At 45.1% G+C, this 25,579-nt stretch overlaps 1 protein-coding gene across 1 annotated transcript in view; it reads right to left on the bottom strand.

The window, feature by feature from the left end:
* Positions 1 to 24,808, bottom strand: part of LOC101158924 (Krueppel-like factor 7) — a 57,356-nt gene extending 32,548 nt beyond the window's left edge. The window contains exon 1 of the mRNA XM_004066536.4: positions 24,415 to 24,808. Within this exon, the coding sequence (XP_004066584.1) occupies positions 24,415 to 24,516 (102 nt within the window). The 5' untranslated portion in view covers positions 24,517 to 24,808. The remainder of the gene's footprint in view (positions 1 to 24,414) is intronic.
* Positions 24,809 to 25,579: the final 771 nt, after the last annotated feature.

Genomic DNA, 25,579 nt, shown 5'->3' with positions numbered 1-25,579 from the left:
AACTGTTAAAAAAATGGGGGTGTAACCCCTGTGCTATCTTAGATGACCCCCTCCTTACATTGACGTGTTCTCCCTACCATGACAAAGGTGGATAAAGGTGGAAAGATTTCATGTAATCTATGGACACCAGTGAGGTTCACAAATCACTGAAGAAAAAAGGTTCAACACACTGTCTAGTGGGTCTAGATGACCCAACTCCCAATGTCATTGATGAAACAATTTATACTCCTACGGTCCAACCAGATCTATCTGTCTGAAGCAAGTGTTCATGCAAATGACCAATACCATAATAAAATAGCAGTGGCTCAGGCGGTTGAGCGGGTTGGCTAATGGTCGGAAGGTTGCTGGCTCGATCCCCGCTCCCTCCTGTTAACCATCGTTGTGTCCCTGGGCAAGACACTTCACCATCCCTGCCTCCAGAGTGGCTCCACTGGTGTGTGAATGCATATGAATGTCCCGGTGATGAACAGAGGGGTCCTAGGCGCGTACTGGCAGCCACGCCTCTGTCAGTCTGCCCCAGAGCAGCTGTGGCTACATCAGCAGCTTACCATCAACAAGAATGAATGAATAATGGATACACATAGGTAAGCGCTTTGAGCGTCCGGAAAAGCATAGACAAATCCAATCCATTATTACCATTATTACTATTAAGATTCCGCACATGACCGTCTTCAGTGGCGACTTTCCGCTATTTGGCACATGAAAGCTCACAACAACGCAAAAAAGGACCTTAAGGAAGGCCTGGAGAAGGTCCTACCACCCGGAACCTTCCTCAGCCTTGTCTTATAATTGTGACATTTGTGGCCCTGCCTGCCACTCCCGAATAGGAATCCAGAGGAGTTGTTTGTCCTGCCACCCCCGAGTCAAGTTTGTCCAGCCCTCTCCTTTTCGCTCATCCAAAACTTAAGAAATCAGGCCCCACACTATTTCTTTATTCACTGAGTCCTTGCAAAATGCACGTTTTGTGTAAGAAATTATATGTTTTTGTACTTCCCATATTAAACTGTTGTCTGGAGTGTCAATGACCGTTATCGCGATGGGGACATCACCTTAGGGGACATCACCCGGCGAACACTATGATGTGTGCGATTTCTCGGGTGATTTTTACCCGAGAAAAACTATTTACATGAATTTCAAAACTGCCTGTGGATAAAAATATTTTAAAGGACAAAAAGCTCTTTCTGGAGAAATAAAATTCATCATTATAAGTGAATAAGCTTCAACAAGACACAACAGAACTGTTTAGGGACACACTTACATAGACAAAATTATGTATACTCTTCTGGTAATCAAAGGAAAAACACACAATCGTGGATTGCATAACTTGAAACTCACAAAACCAATAAAATTAATGACTAAAAGTCCATTTTAGTAGTTTTTTTATGAACATGGTTCCCTTTGAAGAACAACTGTAAGCAATTTCAGATAGTGATTGGTTATTTTGAAGAAGTGTGTATTTTATAACAACTTTAATCAAATTCAAACAATTTCATTCAGTTTTGCATTATGTACTAGAAGGGTACTAACATTTTTAACCGCATGAAATACATGGGGAGAAAAGAAAATGGGGGGGGGGGTACACTGGAGAACGAGAGAACATAACATAAAAGAAGGTTTTGAAGAAAAAAAAGTGGTATACGAGAGACAACAGAAAAGCTAAGGAACAGCCCCCAACGGACAATATAAAACCGCAGACAAACAGAGGAGGGCATCAACGTAGCCCAATAGTTGGAACGGTACATGTGGCAGTAAGAACGGAGAAAAATGGGTTTGATTCTTTGGGGGGAAGAGAAATTGCTAAAATTGTATGAAAAAACTTGCATTTTTAGGAATGAAGACGCATTTCTAGACATGTTTCTAGATATAGAAAGGACCAAATTAATGTTAACCAAAATGATTTGCATCAAATGGCAGAAAGGTCCAACTAATAGGTGAAACCACACAAGCATTGGGTTGTACATTCAGTAACACGCTAAATGGAGATTCCTGAAAGTTTAGTTATATTTAGCCAATGGTGTTCACACTGGACCAACACTATCTGATACCAGCGCATGGACCTACAATTGGAAAAGACTTGGTCTGAAATGTTGAAGCTGTGCATTTGAGTGATATGAAACATGACGTAGCGTTATATAAATTTCTCCGGGCACGAACCGCAATTATTAATTTCTCCTCCATGATCAATTTGACACTGCCACAGCCGAGTCCCTGATTGGTCAAAGTTCAACTGGTTTTAATGTTCTATGGCCCCACATTTTAAACTTGGAGCCCAAAAGTGGACTTAAAAACTTGTGTAGCGACACATTGCGAAAGGCTTGTTCGCAGAAGCCCTAAATGTGTGTACACGCACGTTCACATCGACTTTTCATCGGAAATGGTCACTTGAGCCTGGTGAACCGTGTCAAGGATGTGTCTGTATCTGCCCGTCTGAAACTTTTGCTATTTCATGTGCCAACCTATTTACGACCGATACTAAAAACTATATCAAAAAAAGATTTAGCCTCTATCCATTGAACATCCCAACTTTATTATACACGTACAAATTAGACACAAGTATACAAAACCTCTATTTAGCAACACTTTATTGAGGTAAAACTTGGAAAAGACCCTTGCCTTTAGAGTGCAGTGCATATGTCAGTGTGTGTGTTTATGCATGTGTGTGTGTTTTACCCCGCCACAACGTGTTATTGGGTCTATGTCTCCCATTGATCTGGTGGGTCAGGCCAAGCCATCACTTTGAGGTGACAGCTAAATGACCAGTAGCCTCGGGCTGCGTCCATCTCGCCAACGCTCATTGTGTGTTTGTGTGTGTGTTTGCATCGTTGCGCCTAATCGATACGAAATGATACCGCGTGGGAGCTCATCAGCGGTGGCCGTCGCAGCTGACAGATACGGCGATATATAGCTTCGGCTTGCAATACTTACACTGCACCTCAACAGCCACACCTATCTTAGAGAAAAATCTAACCAAAAAAAAAAACTGTCTAATCTTGCCTTGAGGGTTTTTTCTTCTTCTTACCAGACTCCTTGGAGAGTATGGAGTGGATCATCACCAGCTCCCAGCTGGTGATAGTGCCTCTGGGTTAAAAAGGGTTTTGGTTGTCGTGGACGTATGACACCTCATTTTCCCCAATAATAATCTGAATGGTAGAGCTATCGGCGCCGCTCTGCTGACTTCAATGGAAGGAAGCAGCAGGGGGTTGGCCAGGAGGTATCATTGAGCCCTCGATGCTCCAGGAGTCAGGGGCACAAAGGGGCTAAAGATTAGACAGATGGGTAGACCTGATCCCCAAAAACTTTTCAACATGGAGACAAAACAGGAAGAACAATGGAGAAAAGAACGAAAACTGAAAATGCCACCGACAGGCGCTCTCCTCCATGACTAACAGCTCAATCTTTCCAGGCAGCCACCTAGCTTCAGATAACACACTACAGAAACAGCTTAATTACACACACGGCCTTATCAGACGACATTAGCCTTGCGGTAATAATCAGCCGTTCCGTCAAAGCCTGGCAACGCAGCACCTTCAGGCAGTTTTACACAGAGCGGGCTGGGAGCTGATAACAGACACTGCCAGTTGTTAAATCACAATTTGCTGACGGAGTTTGAGAGGGCTAATGCCCATTTGGCTGTAAATCTGCCACCTTCTTTATACACAGTCAATTTCCGTAGGAATGAGTGTACTAATAGACATTTGAGGCTGTTTTGCTTCACCGGAGAGACTTTGGTTCATGGGATTGTTCCTTTTTTTTTCAGAGATTCAAGTTCGGGCTCCTCTCTTAAGCTTTTTTGTTACAATGGGGTTTACGAGACGTGTGTGTGTGTCTGTGTGCGTGATCTTCAAAGCACCTTTCAGCTGGCAGGAAAACCACAATGATGGAGCACTTGGAGCGCAAACACCTTGTGACCTCTGCTTAATGGAGCGGAGAGATATTTCCCGTCACTTTCTCTGAGCAGACACAACAGAAAGACACGCGTCCCCATCAAACCGCCTCAGTGGAACCACGCGTCTGTCTTCCCGAAACACAGCATCACCAGGAAAAGGAGGATGCCAAAAGGACTGACTTTAATGAAAACAAAAACTGGTTTGTTTTAGAGAAAAATAAGTTGGAGTTTTTCACATTTAGAGCAAAAAAGTTAAACCAAAAACTTGAGTGCCTTTTTATAGAAACTAAGTGCACCCATTAACACTGGAAATATAGCCAGCGACACATAAATAACACAGGTTCTTTGATACCATGACTCTTCAACCATTCGACTCTAGCAACACAGAAAGATTTGTACTTTTTTTTAAACCCAAGTAAGCTAGCGCACTCTAGACTATGCTAAGCTAACATTCTACATTACTTTTTTCTAATTTTTTTTTCTTTATGTCCAAACTACAAGAATTATTGCAAACCTTTGAAGAATCAACAGTTTTAACAACTGTAGTCCTTTTGCCAAACACTTGCTGACAACATAGGAAATTTCAAAATATTTGTAACATTTAGGAGGATTTTAAGTGAATTATTTTCTAACTTTCGCAACACAGAAAGATCAGTAATTTTGTTTTTTATACCAAATTTAGTTAGCGCACTCTCGACTATGCTAAGCGAACATTCTATATAAATATTTTTCAAAAACAATTTTTTGTTTTCCAAAAGACAAAAATACTTCAAAATTAATGATTTAAAGAACTGTTGTCTTTTTTTCCAAACACTTGCTGCAACATTTATGTTCGACATGACACCATACGGAATTTCAAGATATTTATTAAAGTTCTTAAACCTGAAAGTAACATTTGGGTAAAATTTAGGATGATTTCACGTAATTGTTTTCTAAGTGTAGTAATACAGAAAGATCAGGAATTCTTTTTAATACCAAAGTTAACTAGTGCACTCTAGGCTATGTTAATCTAAGCTAACGGTCTATAAAACTTGTTTTTCAAAATATTTTGTATACCAAACTATAGGAATTACTTAAAAACTTTGAAAAATTAACAATTAACAGAACTGTAGTCCTTTTTACCCACATTTGTTGCAACATTAATGTTCGAAGACATACAAAAATTCCACACATTTATTGACGTTTTTTTTAAAACCTAAAAGACACCTGTCCAACACAAAAGACCTTCAGTTATAATCTGTTTGTTCAGTTGTTGTGGACAGAACAAGTTATAAAAAATAATAAAAATAAAACCTGGGGGAGGCATTTAAGTAAAATTTAGAGTGAAATATTTAGCAACACAGAAAAAAGTTTTACTTTTTTTTTTCACCAAGCTTAGCCAGGCACTCTAAGCTATGCTAAGCTAACCTTCTATAAAACTTTCCTTCAAAACAATAGAACAAAATAAATAATTCATTTCAAAGTTTTGGTGAAGTACTAAGTTAAAGAACTGTGCTCGTTTTTCCACACATTTGCTGCAAGATTTATGCTTGACAACAAACCACATCTGACGTGTTTAGAGAAGCCATTTTTCACTGAGATCCAGGGGCAAGTGTTTCCCGTAAATGCTAAAAGTACCTTGACAAGGGAACGGATTGAACTTGTAAAGATCTGCTGACCTTGAGCACAATACAGATGTTATTACTCCTCCAGTACAACAAGTGCACTGCATATAAAGACCTCTTTTTCTCCATCTAAATAGCTTGTGACACAGTGTGGCAAATGTCTTTGTTCTGGTATTAAGTGGAGGATAGAGGAGGTGAGGGTGAAATGGGATCAGCAGAAAGGGAAGAAGCACCTCGAGACTGATGGGTAAGAGGCTGAAATAGAAGAGAGTGGAAAAAAAGGGAGAAAATGTGAAAGATGCAGGAACAGGGAGGGTGGGAGGATGGGGGGGCAATAATCTGGACGACCGGAGCTGTGTTGCGCTCGCTGGGGAGGAGAACTCTGTCTCTCTTTAACTGGATTTGGGTGAGCTGCTGTTTATCGGTGTATGAGTCGCCAAGCTCTGCCTCTCAACTGTCAAAACCACCCTAATCTAATCACGGGGGGCATTTCATCCATTCGCTTTCAACGCGGCGGAGCAGAGAGTGCACGTTAGTCATGTTTGTGTGCACCCTCTGAATGAACGCGTGGGGGGCTAGTGGACTGAGGGGGTCGGCAGCATCAGTGGTTTTATGGAAGGGTTAGCAGCTTGTGGTAGGATTTGGGGAGTCTGGCGCCGGACGTGGGGACCCCATTGTGTGCGGCAGGCTGGCTAATCTTCATTACCGCACACAATGAGAGGGCAAGAGAATGAGGCCTTGGCTGGCAAAAGGCAGGGGGAAAACAAAAGAGTAGTGGGCAGCGAAAAAGGCGGAGAAAGACAAAGGGAACAGTGAGGCGGAAAAACTCTGCTTCCGCCTCGCCATGTTCAACTGTGATGGGCCATCATGACTCGCCTGATCCTGTTTGTTTCTTTATGGTTGAGTACGATCCAAGTTCAGCTTTTAGCCATGCCCATAGCATGTTTTAAGGGCACAGTTTTAGGGATTTGTCACTCAGTAGTGCCCCAGCCTAGCAAAATAGGCAGTATACAGCAGGTCATGGGTACAACGTCGGAAGGCCAAGGTAACCTGCAAACTTGCACGGGACTCGTTCGGTTCCGCAAACGTTTACGGGCTTCAGCAGACGACGGGAGGTGGGGGTGCTGTCGTGCTCTATTTATCCCTCCGCTGTGCTTTCAAAACAAACCTGAGTGGCAAAGATTATCCCAAGCTGCTTAAAATATTGAAAGATGTCGCCTTGCTGCCACCGCTTCTGCTGTGGGCTGTCCTCCAAGAGATAACCTGAGTGTGTGCGTGCAAGTTCGGGTGGTATGAGGAGGGGCGGTGGTGGCAGCCTGAACCCATTCACCCTTCGGTGCAGAGCAGCTTCCTTTTCAGTGGGAAGCTTGAGGACTTTTCACCCCAATTTCATCTTGACAATGTATGGGAAGGGAAGGGGGTGGTTAGACCCACAGAGAAAGGTGTAAGGAACTCATTGACTTTGGCCTTTCGGTCTTGCATGCACCGGTGTGTGTGTGTGTGCTCTGACTGGTCTAGTCGTCAGTTTGAAAAGGCCGGTGATTACTACTCCAACAGTGAAGCCTTGCCTTGGTATTTGGGGTTAAAGTTTAAAGCCAGACAAATTCACGCCACTCCCAATGAAGTTTGGGTGTTTATCTGCACCGCCCGACACCAACAACAGCGGTTACGGCAAAGCCAATGGCTTTCTTGCAAACACACGGCAACGAAAATTATTGATGTGCTCTCTTGTAAAACAGTGGCTGTTCCCCGAAGTATTCCTGGCAACATCACGGGCCCAAAATAGACGCCGACCCAAATAACTTTCCCCGCTGGAACGTCGAACGAGCCAGACCACTGCCACTGGCGACTGGCTTTACTAATTGGCATCATTTTACAACGAAGTGATATCTGGGGCAGTAGACTGAACAACACCGGGAAACTGGAAAGCCGGATGGGATGTCACACCACACGATGAGGATTGGGAAGAGGGTGGGAATCCCTCTTTTCTTGTTAGGACAAATTATTTTCCAAGAAGACATGCATCGGGGAGGAAGTGGTAAAAGATTCATGTGATGGCATTGGTTTATTTAAAGAACCGAGGGGAGCGCTTGAGTGGTTTAACCCATAAACCGGGTTTTGCTTAGATTTGCATCCCAAGACCTCAATTGAATCATTTTTTTTATTCTTTTTCTTTTTGGACCGGGTTAAAATTACTTGCTTCTTACTGGTAAAACAAGGAAAAATGTAAAAAGTGGAGCCAATTTGGTATTTAAGAACGCTTGTTCAAACTCTGTTGTTGAAAATATTTTTTGGCAAACTAAACATGTTTAGAGCTTCTAGAAGCAAGAAAACATGCAACAATAGCCGTGTTTACATGGGCAAAAGTAATCGGAAAGAACGCCTGATCGGAAGAAAAATGCGTCATGTAAACGCGCCGTTCGGAATACTCTGCCCCGATCAGACTCGTTCGGATCAAAATTTCTTTCCGATCGAGATAGGTGGGTTGTACCGATTGTTGTTCCGACCGTTGTTCATGTCAACGGTACATTCCGATCGTATGTCACTACTGCTCTGGTTTACGTCATGCATAGACGGTGTTTTGCTCCAGAGAAAGCTTTGGAGCGCATACGGGACCGACCAGCTGCTCTGCGGACGCCCCGTGCAAAGTGCCGCTCCGCTCTCCCCTCTCTTTCACCCCTCACGAGAGAGGGGATGCGGGGGAGGATCGCTTCGTGCCCACAAATGTCTGGACCCGGCACCCGAGCTCTGCGTTCAGGTGCCAGTGGACCGAGTGAACCTCTCTGAGCAGAGCAGCAGGATTTATTAATATGTGTTTGAGGGGAGGGTGGTTTGTTACGTGTGCGTTTTGTTGTTTTGTTATGTGTGATCATTAGGACTGCGAAGCGTCCCGCCGCTCTGGATTAGCGGCTGTCGGCTTCAGGAGAACTGTGTGTGTTCGAGCAGAGCTCGGGCCGCCAGCACACATAGCGGCCTTGGGGCAGTGTGCGAACTTTAAAAAGCAGATATATCGCTCAGTCCTTAGAAACTGTTCAAACAATCACGTGTTTTCAGTTGTGCCCCGACTAAATAAAGGCTGATGTTATTCCCACACATTTATTTTACGTGCAGTCAAGATGCAGATTGCAGCTTTTCCTGCATGGTCCTGGATTTTGTGTCCGTCAAAAGGCTAATGTTGTTAGCGCGTGTTAGCCTCTCCTAACACTGGCTTCTTCCAGCTCCGTTCTTCCACAGACAAAGCACACACGGATTAAAAATAAAACGATGAGCGAACAGGCTCTTCATAATATTCATTAAAATAATAAAAAGCACATTTGGAAGATCGTCTCGTATATTACCGAGCTGCTGCATAAAATGAATGTGGCAGCAGTTTGTTTACAACGGGACTCATTTCCGCTTACGGTATTTTCAACACTACTGCGCATGCCCAAATGATTTATTCCGACCGAAAGTGTGACCATGTTAACGTTTGTTCTAATTGGAAAAAGGTTTTCTGTGCCCATGTGCACGGTTGAATTTTAACCTGACCATTGATCCGATCAAGATATTTTGCCCATGTAACCGCGGCTAGTGTGAAACGAGAGGGTCGTGACAAAGTCTTAATATCTGTTTATTAGGCTGGACTGTAGTAAGGATAGCAGAGCTAGCCACTTTTCACCTGATCAATGTTTGCTTAAAGACATAGTCACATGCACTGGTCAACCCTTGACTGACACTTTTGGGTTTTCCGGGCACGGTTGTACAGAGTAGTGTCCTGTTCGAGGCTCATCTTAAGGGGAGCGCAGGTGTGTCTTGCAGTTAGTCCCCTTGAGGCTTGAAAAGTATCAGCAAAACTAACCCAGAATTTACACTGGGCTGTCTGGGGAGGGGAGTCCGTCTCACGACTGTCAGTTTACATTGTCTCCATTTCGTCTACCCCCTGGCTCCCAGAGAGTGGTTTGTCCTGCCACCCCTGTGTCGGGTAGTTTATCACACCATTGTTGCTCACCCAAAACCTAAGCAAATAGGCCCCATGCCCTCTCCTAAGTCATTCTAAAATGCCTGATTAGTGCCATAAATAATGTTGTGTTTTTGTACTTTCAAAATGAAACTTTTGTCGTCTATGGCGGAAATGGATGCCTGTGTTATCTGGGGGTGTTTACCTGTGTTATCGCGCTGGTATGTCACCTTAAATATCAAATAAAATTTGATAAAGTTTTATTTTAAATATGCAAAGAGGTCTTTATTTTGAAACTTTGACCTTTTTCTTGGTTCTCCAGGTTTTTGCCGCAACATTGGACTAGAAATAGAACTACATAAAGCTTGCGTTGTGCTGCAGAGAAACGGATGTGATACGCAGATGCGACAGAGGCAGTTTAAACATTCTGATCAATTAATGAACGTTCTAATAATGTGTGCAACAAAGATGCACAGCAAACTGACCATCTGAAAGTAGCCTTAATGGAAGTTACACACACCTATGATGTACGAATGATGGAGTACTGTACCCTTTCGCCCCACTTTAGTCCCGGGGTGCCCAAATCCAGGCCTTGAGGATTGGTGTCCTACACACTTTCCAACCTGGCTAAACACACTTGATCCAGGTAATCAGCGGCAGATAAGGCAGAGTTTCTGGAAAACCAGCAGGAGGCTGACCCTCGAGGCCTGGATTTGGGCACCCCTGCTCTAGTCGTTAGTAAAAGATTAGTCACACCTACCTATAGTGCTACAATCTATTTGGGATCATGCAATCATCACATGAACAGCAAATATGGCCCCCTTTTTGTGCAGTTCGCAGGATATCAGGGGGGTGGAGAGAGAATTTTTTTTACAACACACCTGTGTATAACCCTTTCATCCTTACTTTAGCCTTGCATATTGCTGAAGTTTTGACTACAAACTATCGCATGTAACATGCTCATATAAAAAAAAATGTGTGTGAACATTTTTACTCTACGGGTTTACAGACCATGTTCAAGTTTACAGACTTTACATGACTTGTTCAAGTTTGCCCTGTTTTCACCTACAGTATCTGTCCGTAAGGGAAATAGTGGTATTCATAATTAGGAGAGGTCTATAGTAATTCTTGTTTGCCTTCACATAAGCAGTTTTTGGAACTGTACAATGTTTTTAAGCAGTTTTGATCCACACACCGGTGCATGCAAGACGGAAAATGGACCCAACCAAACACAGGTGTGAACATTTTCATCATTCTTATCCAACAAAAAAACTGTTTACAAAACTATCACAGTATAAAAGGATCTTTGATGGCACAGCAATATAAATGATAAGAAGGATGTGGCGGGGTCCCGCCGAGAAAGGATGCAGAGGAGCCAAGGTGAGGAGGTTCTGTGTTTATTTCATAAACAGTTGCTACACGCAGGGCCATGCAGCACGCAGCACACTCTGTCACTCCTCTCTTTTCGCCACCTGCAGTGCTCACCTTTAAGTGGGATGCCACACCCACGGGGCGTTGCTCTCAATTCCCAGCCAGGCGGCACCACAGGTGGAAATTATAACATACAATGAATAACAAAACACATTATTACACAAACAATAAAATCCGGTGTGGCCTCCCCTCGGCATCTGACGGTGCCACACCGTCACACCATCCCCCTCCTCTGAGGGATCGACGATGTGCGGCGATCCAGTCCAGCCCTCCGCCGCCGCGCAAGCCCACGCTGAACCACCAACCCGTTCCGCAGGCGCCCCTCGCCTAATGTAGAGGCCCTGTCCGGTTGGTCTGCAGGGATCAGCGGGACTGTCCTCCGGCGCGTGCTCCTCCACCCACGTCCTCGCGTCGGATGGATGCACGGGCTGCGGCTGCTCCACGACGGCGATCCCTCCGACCCGCTCCTCGGTGCGCCGCTCCAGTCGGTACCAGCCCCGGCTAAGGCCCTTCCAACGGCAACACGCCCCCGCTGGTCTCCTCCCGGATGGCACCTCAGCCGATCGGAGCCGCCGACAGCAGGTTACAGGCGAGTTGTGACGCCTCTCCCGGAGCACTCCCCTGACGGCCCGGTAGACGTCGGTCCGCCCCTTGTCCAGCTCCGCACAGGCCTCCAACGCCTGCATCCGCGGCAGTGGAACCGGGCGGTATGCCCGTCCCGCCTCCGGCCGTCTTCGCGCTCCGGCGGTCCACCCCTGCTGTCCGCGTGGTCCGCCGCTCGCCATGGGCGCCGAGTTGGACGCCGTAGTTCTTTCCGGGCCCCTGGCCAGGCCTGAAGCACCGCCAAGGCCACCCGGATCCAACCCCTCTTCCTTAGAGGATGGACTGCTTGGAAGAGGCGCTGAGCTGCCGGGGAATCGTCGTCCCCACCACGCCACTGCGTCCTCACCTTTTTGTGGCCCCTCTGCCAATTATGGTGTCAGAAGTGGGATCGCAGAGGGGCCACAAAAAGGTGAGGACGCAGCGGCGTGGTGGGGACGATTCCCCGGCAGCTCAGCGCCTCCTCCAGGCACTCCATCCTCTGAGGAAGAGGGGGTGGATCCGGGTCGCCTCGTCGGAGCGTCAGGCCTGGCCAGGGGCCCGGAAAGAAACACTACGGCGTCCAGATTGGCGTCCATGATGAGCGGCGGACCTCGCGGGCAGCAGGGGCGGACCGCCGGAGCGCGAAGACGGCCGGAGGCGGGACGGGCACACCGCCTGGTTCCACTGTCGCGGATGCAGGCGTTGGAGGCCTGCGCGGAGTTGGACAGGGGGCGGACCGACGTCTACCGGGCCGTCAGGGGAGTGCTCCGGGAGAGGCGTCACAACTCGCCTGTAACCTGCTGTCGGCGGCTCCGATCGGCTGAGGTGCCGTCCGGGAGGAGACCAGCGGGGGCGTGTGGCCGACGGAAGGGCCTTAGCCGGGGCTGGGAACGACCGGAGCGGCGCACCAAGGAGCGGATCGGAGGGATCGCCATCATGGAGCGGCCGCAGCCCGTGCATCCATCCGACGCGAGGACGTGGGTGGATGTTTACGCGCCGGAGGACAGTCCCGCTGATGCCTGCAGACCAACTGGACAGGGCCTTTACATTAGGCGAGGGGCGCCTGCGGAACGGGTTGGTGGCTCGGCGTGGGCTTGCGCGGCGGCGGAGGGCTGGACTGGATCGCCGCACACCGTCGATCCTTCAGAGGAGGGGGATGGTGTGACGGTGTGGGACCGTCAGATGCCGAGGGGGGTCCACACCGTGTTTATTGTTTGTGTAATAATGTGTTTTGTTATTTATTGTTATTTATGATTTCCACCTGTGGTGCCGCCTGGCTGGGTATTGAGAGCAACGCCCCGTGGGTGTGGCATCCCACTTAAAGGTGAGCACTGCAGGTGGCGAAAAGAGGAGAGGAATGACAGAGTGTGCTGTGTGCTGCATGGCCCTGCGTGCAGCAACTGTGTCGGCAATAAAGACCAGTCCTCCTCACCTTGGCTCCTCTGCATCCTTTCTCGGCGGGACCCCGCCACATTATGGTTAGGAGCATGTAAAACAAACGACAAACTAGCCTGTTCATGATTCTATCACTTTTCACACTCCGAATTGTGACCTTAATACTTATCTCTTCACTACCTACACATAAATATGGAAAAAACCTTATTATGCAAATAAATATATACATAGAGATGGAACAAGTAAAATTTTTATCTTTTTTAACGAGTTGTTGAGAGTAACCAATGGTCCACTAGAAATCTAATGGAGAAATTGATGACAAATGAGCAATTCAGTACTTTTTGTTAGAAAGCTTCATTTGCACAGATTTTGGATCTAATGAATCTTGTGAATTCAATTGTAGCATCCATTGAAATGCATCACCTATGTGTAACTTACTGTTAGACTAAACACAAGTTGACAAAAAGATGTGAATGTTACTAAACTTTCATTTTAGGATCAAAGCAGTTTTGCACTTGGTGAGGTCACTGACCACCTTTGCGCAAACTGTTTCATTTTTGCCAACGACAAAATGACCAGTTGTGTCTAAAATCTCCATTCCATAAACATCTCACCTACATTTCCAGGAAATAAAAACCGAGGGCGTGGAGGGTGTAAACGCGAAAGGACTTTGGCAGCCTAAACCTTAACTGGCACCATGAGATTCATCTAATCAAAGGACTGGCTGCGCGATCATTAAGGCTAAAACACTCGGCGCTCTCTTCACATACCAGAGCAGAACAATGGGAAACAGAGGTACACTGTCACGCTGATGAATGGCTTCTCCCACTGGTCTCATTGAATCACAAAAGGGGTACTTCCTGGGCTGTTAAAGGTGGAAAGCGAAATCTCTTCACCCTTTCGTCTATCTGCAGTGACACATTTACAGCCTTCTCCAAGCATGCTCAACACTTCTTAGTGAAAGATGTAAAAGTCGTTGGCCTTATTGAGGATTAATCTCAATTCTACTCCAATTTTTCTTCAGACGTTTGAGCCCAGTGGGCACTTAGAGTGACAGAAACTATGTGATGCACACAGTTGGGTTTTCTGTGTTTTGGAGTAACTTGGGACCCTGATAGATTGGGCAGTTAGTTGAACTCCAGCTGCAAACACCAGGATAACTGTTTTCTTTATCTATTTCTGACCAAACATCTGCAGCTTCACCCCCAGGTTAAAAGCTGCCAAAGCGTGGCCTGTGAAATGCAGCTCAGGTGACGTAGCTTTGAGATGTAAGAGACAGCGAGGAAAGATAAGGAGACAGCAAACGTAGTTGTAAGCTTGATTTCGAAAATGAGGAGGAATATAAAAAAAAGGGAAAGAAATATGTTATCACTATATATAGGTCGGACCAGACTCCGGCAGGGCTGCCCTTTATCATCGGTTTGATTCATAGTTTTAATGGACATAATTTCTAGGTGGAGCCAGGAGCCGGAGGCTGTTTTGTTTGGGGACCACAAGATTTCCTCTCTGCTCTTTGCAGATGATGTTGTCCTGTTGGCTTCAGTGAGCCAGGACCTCCAACGTGCATTGGGGCAGTTTTCCCAAGTGCAAAGCGGCTGGGATGAGGGTCAGCACCGCTAAATCTGAGGCCATGGTTCTTGACCGGAGAAGGCTAGTTTGCCATCACTCGATGGGTGGAGTGTCCCTGCCCAAGGTGGAGTTTAAATATCTTGGGGTCTTGTTCATGAGTGAGGGAAGAGCAGAGGGTGAGATTGACAGGTGGATTGGAGCAGCATCCATAGCTATGTGGTCGCTGTACTGGTCTGTTATGAAGAGAGAGCAGAGCCAGAAAGCAAAGCTCTCAATTTACCGGTTGATCTTCGTTCCAATACTCATCTATGGTCATAAGCTCTGGGTCATAACCAAAAGAACAAGGTCCCAAATACAAGCGTGTGAAATGAGCTTCCTTCGTAGGGTGGCTGCGCGCTCCCTTAGAGATAGGTTGAGAAACTTAGTTACCAGCGGAGAGCTCGGAGTAGGAGTAGAACCGCTTTTCCTCCACATTGACAGGTTCCAGTTAAGGTGACTGGGGCATCTGGTCATGACACCTCCCTGGGGAGGTGTTCTGGGCAAGACCCATGCTGGAGAGACTACGTCTCTTGGCTGGACTGGGAACGCCTCGGGTCCCCCCAGAGGAGCTGGAGGAAGTGGCCGGGGTGAGGGAAGTCTGGGCATCTTTGCTTAGACTGCTGCCCCCACGACCCGGTCCCGGATAAGCGGAGGAAGATGGATGGATGGACGGATATATAGATAGGTTACACCGTTGATGAAGAGACTCTTTTCCAAATTAGGTCTTATATAAGGCCCAGTGACCTATAAGGTGCAATAAGCAAGACAAAAGAGTGAGATATAAGTCTGACAGTCAGACTTTATTTAATAAGTTCACAGTAACTCCAGAACGTGTTTGTAACATGCTAGATGTTAGAAACATTGGAAGCACTTGCAAAGTTAGTGTATTCACAATACATTCATCTTCTTTACCGTTTATTCCCTTTCGGGGTCACGGGGTTGCCGGAGCCTATCCCGGCCACTTGGGCGTAGGCAAGGGATGCCCTGGACTGGTCGCCAGTCTGTCGCAGGGTAGAATATCCTCAATCACACATCCATTCACTCTCACACTCACACCTATGGACAATTTAGAGTTGCCAATCAACTATGAAGCATGTTTTTGGACGGTGGGAGGAAGCCGGAGATCCCGGAGAACATGCAAACTCCACACAGAAGGGTCCCCCATTGATGCTGTGTTTTTCATGTCCCCCAGCCGGGACTTGAACCGGGGGCCTTCTTGCTATGAGGCAAGAGTGCTAACCACTGCGCCACCGTACACTGTACAATACATGTAACTTCCAACCTTGTTTGCAAAACGTAAAAACACAGACCACAAAAAAGAAATTTTTACCGGGACTATACTAACCGCCCAACTTTGTTAGTAACACAAAATATAAAACAAAGTCTGACTGCGCTACATTTCATCCACATTAGCATGTTCATGTTAAATCCAACTTTGTTTACAACACGTGGAAAAACATAAAACAAACGTTACTGTGACTATGCTAACTAGGCTTCCAGTAACACGTAAAAAAAGACAGTCCGACACCTCTACGTATTCGTGTTTAGACAGTAGGACCCAACCAAATACTCTGACAGAGCGCCGGGTACTTCTCAAAATCACTTCAACATCAGTAAGCACACCAGAAGTATCCATATATAATAAGACTCTAGATTGTTTTTTTAATTAATTATGGGAGATTGTGGCAGGTGAAAAAAAGAAAAAAACAAGGTTGTTTTTGCAAGTCAGGTAGCCAGCATGCAAAGCATGACTTCAAGCAAAAGTACACCAACGTTCAAATACATCATTTTTAAATGTATTTTTACCGAAAGAACATTCATAAAAACCCAACAAGGTCCAGACGGCACTTTAAAAAACTTTTCATCCATTTTTGGCGAGCGTGCTGCCCTTGCAGCTGTCAACAAAGAGCTAAGGGGTGTGATTGATGAACGCTTCGGATGACAACAACAAGCAGCAGTGTTTACTCAGGACAAATTGCCCTTGTCTCTCCCCCCGGTTCATGCCCCCCCTTCGCAAAGTCTGTGGAGGGACGCCGTCCACATGGCTGGATCTCTGGTTTCTGGATGGCTACAGATCCCTTGGGGTGGGATTAGCCTTCCAGACTGACAGCTAAACAAACAAAAAAAAAACTGATATTCCTGCCTGCCAACGCTGCCTAGCAACAGGTAGATAGGATGATAGGATGTTTTGGATGTCACAGTCAAATGGTGCTATAAAATGCCGGCACATAATTTGTGTGTGTGTGAGTATTTTTTTTAAAGCTCGAGCATGTTCAATTACATCAACAGACAGGGTAATTAGGCAAACTTTGGCCCTTGTACAAAGTCATTGACACATTCCTCAGAGATTTTGCATAGGCAAGGGCTTTTTGCATGAGGCTGGTCTTTTACATGCCATTTAAATCCTCTCCCTGCATGAGGTAATGCAAACACGGTCACATTACACTCTGATTTAATCAGGAATGACTTTATCGACAGGACAGCTTCATGTAAACGTCCATTGCCAGCTGGTTTTCCTTGATAAAGCCCTTGAAATACCGGCCAAAAGAGAAATTTTTTGTGATTTGTTTGTTTTCTTTTTGTTTTTTTTCTGCAGACGTTATATAATGTCCGTTTGAAAAATAGAAGCTTAAAAATGTAAGGCTAACATTTGGTAAACACATTTTTTTCTTTATGTATATGCATACATATATATAATCGTATTATACCTGTCTTAAATATCATCTTATTCTTTGCTTTTTGGAGGTTTGTAAATGAAAAAAGCCACATGTCAGAAATTTTGAAATCTGTCAGTCATTTATTTCACTTATGCTTTTCATTTAAAGACCCCTTTTTTTTCTTTTTTTGCTAATTAGCATTACATAACAACCATGAGTTCAACTTTTTGTCTTCTGCAAACTTGTCTTAAGGCGAAAAAGGAAGCCAGAGCGAGTCATGAGATGAAGAGTGGGTGGTGGGAAAAGCGAGGCTCTAAAGCCTCAAACGAGTGTCTGAGACTTTCCCTTTTTTTCTTTTTTTTTCCCCTCCTGCACTCTCCAAGCCGGATGGCAGCAGCGAAGCATGTCGGATCACTGTAAGGTGCCGCAATGGCTTCCTGATTTCAAATGATGTGAAAGTCATGGCCTAGCCTTGTGCGCCAGTGTGAGCCAAAGGAAGAAAAAAGAAGAAGAAAAAAATCACTTGCTCCCCCGTCTCACTGTTAATCAAACCGTGGGCTGCAGGACGGAACCCATACATAAAGATGTGCTTGTTCACCACTCTCTGCCTCTTTTCCCTCCTCCGCCTGTCTTTCCGTCACCAGTGTCGGACAAATGAATACTTCCTCGGCCGTCCTCTCTTCCATCAGCCCTTCCCACGTTTTCATCAGCGTCCATAAAGCTGTGGTCGGCACCTATCACTGGCAAATCCCCCCCCCCTCCGCTGCCTGAGTGATGAGACGGAGGTGGCGGAGTTCACTAAGCGCTCTTATGGCAGAATGGATGTTTCTGGGTCAGGGGGTCGCCTGCACATCTCATTACACAACATACACAGACACACAAAACCGTATGGTGTGTGCAGAGGAAGGGAAGGCGTCTAGGTAAAGGAAAAGTCCCAAAACGGCTGGACACGTGTCACACAAGTCGGAGGTAAAACACATCTCAGATGGGTCAAATGTAGTCAAAACATTTGCTAATTATACATTATTATGGACTGTATAAGAGAACTGGACTGATGACCCCTACCGACATGCGTTCCAGGAAGTACCCATTGGTCCAAAAAAGCCGAAATCCAATAGACTTCTACAGACAAACAGCTATTAATAGTAATTATATCTGCTACTTTTTCTGCTAATCATATTGTTTTAAAATAGGATTAGCTGGCCCATCATATGCCTCGATAAATATATTTGTATTTTCAAAGCGTTTGATTGAGAGATTCTCTGGAGCCCGTTCCAGTGGTAGGGGTGAGTACTTCCAACGAGCTCACTTTGACTAAACATTCCTGTGACAACTGCTCTCGCCGATCAGACCGAGTCGGACCAATCTCTGCCTACTGATGATTTTTGGTTCTTACATGGTGACATCCGTATTGCGAAAAAAAAAGGCAGACTGAATTGACTTCTTTTTGTTAGAAGTCATTTTTATATGGGCGGTGTCACACTCACTCCAGTTTCAGACATGCAGTCAATGGTTTAATGTTGAATAGCCTCTTCAGACAGGGTTTCCAAGAAGCAATGTAATAGCTTTGTGCCCAAAGGGTGCCGGACAAAAGAGTCCTTTCATGCCCGACTCCATCGCTTCACGTCTACAACATCATCTGACTGCTGTCTGTCTGTTTCATCCTTCACATCTGAGTCTCAGTTGATCAGAAAACTTTGTGTTTGAAGGACCACGCTGATTCCTTTTGACAGATCTTTTAAATATTGTATTTTCTGTACTAAAAAGCGCACTTAATTATTTTTAAAAAACAACAGTACTACTTATAGACCGTCTGAAACACTGTCTGTTTTGTTTTTTTTCAATTTGAAGTGGGACTTCGATAAAAAAAAAAAAAAAAAAAGAACAGGCTATATTTTCTGGGATTAACACCTCATACGCAACGTGACATTCTATCAGAGCAGTAGAGCTGGAACGCTTCCAGGAGCCTTTCGGAGACAAACAAGATTAGGTCTCAACTCGTCCGTCTTCAGAGGATTGATTGAATTTTAATTTGCGTGAAATTACATCAGTTTGACGGCAGTCAAAGGTCAGCGGTTCCAAACTAGATGATTTTCTTAGACCAGCATCCAGGTGTCCTCACAAACCCAGACTGGAGTTCCACAAAAAAAAAAAAAAAGAAAATCCATACGTGCTAATTCTATAAGTGGAAAGACAGAAGGAAAAGCAAGGATAGAGGAAGGAGGGAGCCGGTTGGCTGAGCTTCTCAGCACACACGGCGTGTGTGTGTGAGAAAGCAGCTGTGGCCTATCGAGGGTTACATAACAGCCGGCGCACTTAGGCCTACATGTGTCTCCATTTGGATGCTTATAGAAACGTTTGTGCCTCAATATCCAGGCCCTACCCTGAGTGCCCTTCTTTTACCTGCACATCAGGGGGCGCCCATGACGGTGCTCATCACCTGGACGGAACCTGCACGCTCAGCATTGTCCCCTCACACACCCAGGAGAATATCGAGCTGGCCGGGCCAGACCTTGAAGTCGATCGGTCCAGATGACGCCGATAATGGACAGCGCTGCGGACATTATTTTTTGCCTACGTCAGCCTGCATTGGAGTGCGGCCCATTGGGATATGTCAGAGCGTGTCCTGAGGTCAATGATGGACAACCGCGGGTGGTGTCGGGTTACATCCTCCCCCATCGGGGTCAAGCAACAACAACCGCCTGAAATCCGGCATCCCTAAGCCAAGTCAGGTTTCTTCTGAGCAAATGTCACTCCGCAGAGCGGACAAATCCGTCACTGTTGGGTTGCAGATGCAAAACAACACGTGGTCGCAGTGCTCCAAAGGGAAACAGCGAGTCATAAGGGAGGTTTCTGACCAGCTCCACACGCCAAGCCGTCCCTGGCTGTTTGTTCCGACTGTACCGGGACTTGGAAGCGAGACAACGCCACTCAGTTTGGCACTGTTTGGTTCATTAATGGAGCAAACAGCAGCTTCGCACGTGCCGTCTGCAGACCCCATGAAACACTTCTTCTCTATTAACGTCCTCAATCGAGCTTCACACACTCCCAACAGGGGGAAGTGTGTGAGGCGGTCATCATTCCTGGGACCCATTTAGGACCCGACTACAACGGCCTCCTATCTCACCATCAGATGCTGTAAAAGCTTCCAATACAGAGAATGGAGGGTGGTGGTGCTGAAATCGCCTGCCCTCTGTAGGGGACAAAGCTTTTAAGGCGAGCCACAGCTGATAATTCCTGCTTTCATGGTGGCTCGTGGCGTCTTCAGCTGGCGAGAATGAGCTGGAGGACGGCTCTGCCAAGAACACTGCAGTCAGTGGAATGAGATTTGGGATGGGGATGGGGGGGGGGGGGGGGGTTGTGGTGTGGGGCAAGTCGTAATCCATGTTTGCACAATGATGCAGTCTGATCTTCTTATACAAATTAGGGGTTTGTTTCCCTCTTCTGGAATGAAAAGTTCCTAAATATTTGGAATTTCAAAGGCGTTGAGAGCTTTTCTCCTTTTTTTATCACTTTTGTCAGTTCCTGTAATTAGGCTAAGAATTTAGGCTTTTTAATTTGGGCAAAACTCTTTGGCTAAAACTTTTGTGATGTATCATAAAGATATAACTTGTTTTTTAATCTTGTTTTTCTTGGCTAATCCAATCAACAATTCTTGTTCCATTTAATTCATGTTTTTTTTTTAGACTAAAAGGGCAGCAAACCCCTGAAACTTCCAAAACTGCTCAAGACAGGCTGATTTTAAGTCAAAAGTAAGCATTGAACCACAAAAAATGATAGATTTTTGTTATTGAGTAGCCCGTAAAAGTTCTAGAAAGTGTATGTTTAAAGACCCTAAAGCAAAGACTGTCTTTTCCACGCCACAAGGTGAACTTAAAAGTCGCACTTACACACCTTATTCAAACAAAAACAACATTGCACCTAACTATTCAAATTACTCCTTGTCATGTTTAATGATGTCGAAGAGGTACACGACACTTTGTCGACTTATCAGCACTTTTTTTTCTCGAATTGCAAACAAAGTTGGGTGTTATTGTGAATAAGCTTAGAAGACTAACGTGTAGCAATTTTGGACTTAGCTACTAACAAGGTTGGTAGTTACACGTATTGTGAACACGCCTATGAGTCTAACGTGTATGGATTTTGGGTTGTTAGTTTTTACATGTTACTGACAATGTTGGGAGTTACAGGAATTGTGAATCCGCTAACGCGTAGCAGTTTTGGACTATTTTTACATGTTACTAACAATGTTGGGAATTACAGATATTGTGAATTTGCCAACATGGCAAAAATGTAGAATTTCGGATTGTTAGTTTTTACATGTTACTGACAATGTTGGGAGTTACAGGAATTGTGAACGCGCAAATGCGGTTAACGTGCAGCGATTTCAGATTGTTCGTTTTCACATGTTGGGAGTTGCAGGTATTGTGAATCCGCTAACGCGTAGCAGTTTTGGACTATTTTTACATGTTACTAACAATGTTGGGAATTACAGGTATTGTGAATTCGCTAACATGGCAAACATGTAGAATTTCGGATTGTTTGTTTTTACATGGTACTAACAGGGTCGGCAGTTACAGGTAATGTGAATGCGCTAACGCGGCCAACATGTAGCGGTTTTCGATTGTTTGTTTTTACATGTTACTAACTAGGTTGGGAGTTACAAGTATCGTGGATAAGCTAACGCGGCTTATGTGTAGCGGTGTTGGACTGTGTCTTTTTTATTTATGCGTTACGATCGAGGTTGAGAGTTAGCGTAGTTAAAGTTATGTTTGTTTTAGTGTATCAGTCTGTTTTTTGCCCTTGCAAATAAAGTTGGGAATTACAGGTATTATGAATATGCTAACATGGCTAACGTGGTTAGAATGTAGTGTGTTACAAACAAGTCCCAGAGGTTTTGTGAAAGCAGACAGACTTATCTCAGACTCTTTGGCTTGATGCTCTTTTTTAGTTTGGTATGCTTTGACATATTTTCCAAAATAGACCATTCATTAAGGATGTGCCTTAAAATCTGGTGCGAACTAAGGTAAAAACCTAAATTACGGTACCCAAATGTATTGTCGTTTTTAGCAGGAATTTGCAAATAAAACAACAAAGAGTAATAAGATTTTGGTATACATGTCTAAAGGCTAACAGCACTATTTCTTAAGGCGATGACATTGTTATTTGGTGTCTCATTCATTAGAAAATTCACCTCTTAGTTCTGGGCAGAAACGTTGGCACAGAGCAACCCCGCCCCCCCTTCCCCTCTCCATTGCTGAGAACTGGTTTCTGCAGAGCGGTATAGTTCTTAAGAAATTGGCCTCTGAGTTGTCGATAGGACCGTGTGGGCGAGTCAACCCCATCTCCCCTTCCTGTCACCCATCACTGAGAGGTCTCTGTTCACAGGCTCTCCTGCTTACAGCCCCTCACACTCCCAACCTAACATTAGCGTTGCAACAAAAATGGCGCACTAAATTTGTCGAGCAATATTGGAGCTATCCTGCTGGAAAGATTGGAGACGTACATGGATCTAGTCGTCTACAAGTGGATGAATCAGAATGGAAAGTATTTTCCATGTAATAAATACAATCAAAACAAATTACAGCAGATTAAAATTGAGAAAAATCCAACCTTTTTTGTCAAATAAGTCAAAACAGGAAGTGGGGAAGAAGTGGAGATTTGATCAAGAGAAAAAAAGCCTTAACTGACTTGATTTAGAGCTGTTTTTATGCAGTTAATTCAATGATTTTTAAACAACAATAACTTTTTTTACATGGTTTGTATGAGGGGCAAAAGGAATTAATGAAGAAAAACACAAATCCCTTGTTTTTCTTTACTTTGGAAGTTTTAGGAATTATAGGTTATCCACTCTTTTAGGATTTGAAAGCCATGATTTCTCCGTGTTTTTAAGCCCTTTCTAATAAAAAGGAAAGGGAAAAGTGGACAAATTGAAGCAGTTTGCAAATTTAATTATCAAAAATCCAACCTTATTTGTCAAATAAATCAAAACAGGAAGTGAAGAAGGAGTGGAGCTTTAATAAAGACAATAAAAGCCTGAAGTGACTTGATTTTGTGTTGCTTTTTGTTTTTTTTCAGCAGACGCAACGACTTTTCTCTACAAAGTTCAAATGAGATGTAGAGAAACTATACTCTGAAATCTTTAGTAATCAGCGGATATCCACTTGTTAGGGTTTGATAACCACAATTTCTTTTTTTTTTCCGAGTAGAAAATCCATGAAGAATGGGGAAAAGGAGGAGATCTCCAGCCACCTAGGAGTCAGGTGCATCTTTATTTCCAAAATGGAAGTTGTCTGGAGGGGAAAAAAAATCTGCTGCAGAACAATCATCTCAGCAAAAGAAAGCTGACATTTCCACTGGGTCCAGATAAGAAGCTCCCCAGCTTGCTTGCCTGCCTGCGCACGCAGCTGCCTCCCGCTACCATTTGCATTTTTCGCGATCGATTTTGATATTCGGGGCTGCGGGTGATGAACAGGGCAGAGGCGCGCGCGCTGCTTATGGCACACACGCGCACACGGTGCGGTTTTTTTCCTTCTCTTTCTTTTTTCTTCCCTTAATGCGCAGCGACTCTGAGACTTAATAGGGGGGAAGAAAAAAGATGCGTCTGCTGCAAAACAGTAGGATGCCAATTAGGCAGCTCGGCCACGACGGAGGAGATCTGCGCGGTCACGCACCGGCTTCTCCCTCAACGCGCCACCCCTCCTCCATCCTCCGGCATGGATGGAGAAGTGGATGATGAGAGGGGAAAAAACCCATAAAGCTCCTGTTTCATGAACAATACAAGCTTCAAATTTCCTCATAATGATTTTTTCCCTCACTGTCTATGCAAGAAAATAGATAAAATGATGTTGTTTATGCATGGATTTATGAGAAAAACTAAACAAAAAATGTGTTTTTAGGTGAGAAAATGTCATTACTTTTACAACATTTTGGATTTCACAATAAAATGTCTTTTTTATGACAAAATTAGTAAATACCCAAAAATAGCTATTAAAATGCGAACTGGAGTTCTTTCTTATAAAGGAGGGGCTTACAACTTCCTAATCATGTGCGTTATTAACGAGCAATTCAGCGCCCATTACCGATCCTCATGTCTCCATGTCGCATGTGACAGCTCCATTACGCGCCGGCGTGCGCTCGCTTCTCAACCAATTTGCACTTTTATGATTCAACATCTTTTTTTATTTCTTTATTTCAGTAAAATGATGTGGAGTTTGCCTTTCGTGATGACTGAGACAAGACGTGTAAAAAAAATAAAAAGAAGTAAAAGTTCACGCCCCGCATCCTAGGAGGATGAGGAGGATGAGGAAGTACCTGCTGCCAGTTCTCCTCCAGCGACGGCATGGCGGAGAAGTAGCCGGTGTCGTGGACCAGCTGAAGTTCCTGAAAGATGCTGTGGTTCGCCAAGACATCCATCGCTGACTGCGCGGTAGCGGGGGGGAAACAAGCCCCCCACACCGCCCAAAAAAGAAAAAAAAAAGACAGGAGTGCTTCAGCTTCACCTCTATCACACCTTTAGATCCACTTCTGTCATATTAGTCCACCAGAAGTGTTCGGGAGCTGCGGATGCGGCGATTGTAGGGTCCGTGCGCGCGTAGCCGGTGCGTAAAGGAGACTGGAGGTGCTGGGAGCTCCATGCGTACTCACGTTGCCAAAATAGCGCATGATAGGGAGCCGAGGAGTAGGAGGAGCGTTGTAAATCGAAGGGGCGTGGTTGGGAATGTCAATCAGACCCCCTCTGTTTGTCCATTAAACGCGAATGGGCGGTTCGGGAAGGGGGGGGGGGGGGGCGTGAATACACAAAAAGGTGCGGTTTGGAGGATTCAGCAGGCGGGATTGGTGCAGAGGCACGCCACGCAAGGTGCATATTAGCTTGATAGGTGAGCTATTTATGGATGGCTATAATAGATTTTGAAGAAGGACTAAAAGGCCAGTCCCATCTGAGGAGCTGAGGTGTTAACATCATGCACTCAGGGCAAAGAAAATGGGGGAGAAAAAGGCTTCTTTTGTTTGAATTCATGCATGAAGCGTGGAGGATTGGTGCAGTTGGAGAAGGAGTTTTCATCCCAGCATGTGATCGGCAACAGGCTGACTCGCTCAGCTCATGAGCTGCGAGAGGGTCAGCTGTCGGGGAAACTCCAAAAGTGTCCAAATCTGCCTTGATATGTGCGCATGGAGGTCTGTAATCTCTTTACAGCTCTCATGGAGGCTGGCCGACAGCCCCGGCTGCTCCATTTCCATGTGGCGTTTTGGGATGATCCAATGAAAATTATGTTGTTGTTTTTTTGGTTGTTCTTAGGACATATATGAAGAAATTTAAGCTCAGAATGGCATTCCTGAGTATTTCCTTATTTAAATTGTTGTGAATCAGGAAACGAAGAAAACCTGCAGTTTGAAAAAGAGCTGGAGGGGAAGAGGGGCGGGGTTGCTCTGTACCAATAGTCATGGCCACAACTCTGAGGCGAATTTCTAATGAAGA

The sequence above is a fragment of the Oryzias latipes genome, chromosome 2 (assembly GCF_002234675.1).
Source record: "Oryzias latipes chromosome 2, ASM223467v1".
Lineage (NCBI taxonomy): Eukaryota > Metazoa > Chordata > Actinopteri > Beloniformes > Adrianichthyidae > Oryzias > Oryzias latipes.
The sequence above is the reverse complement of the archived record's forward strand: the minus strand, read 5'-3'. Positions and strand labels throughout refer to the sequence as shown.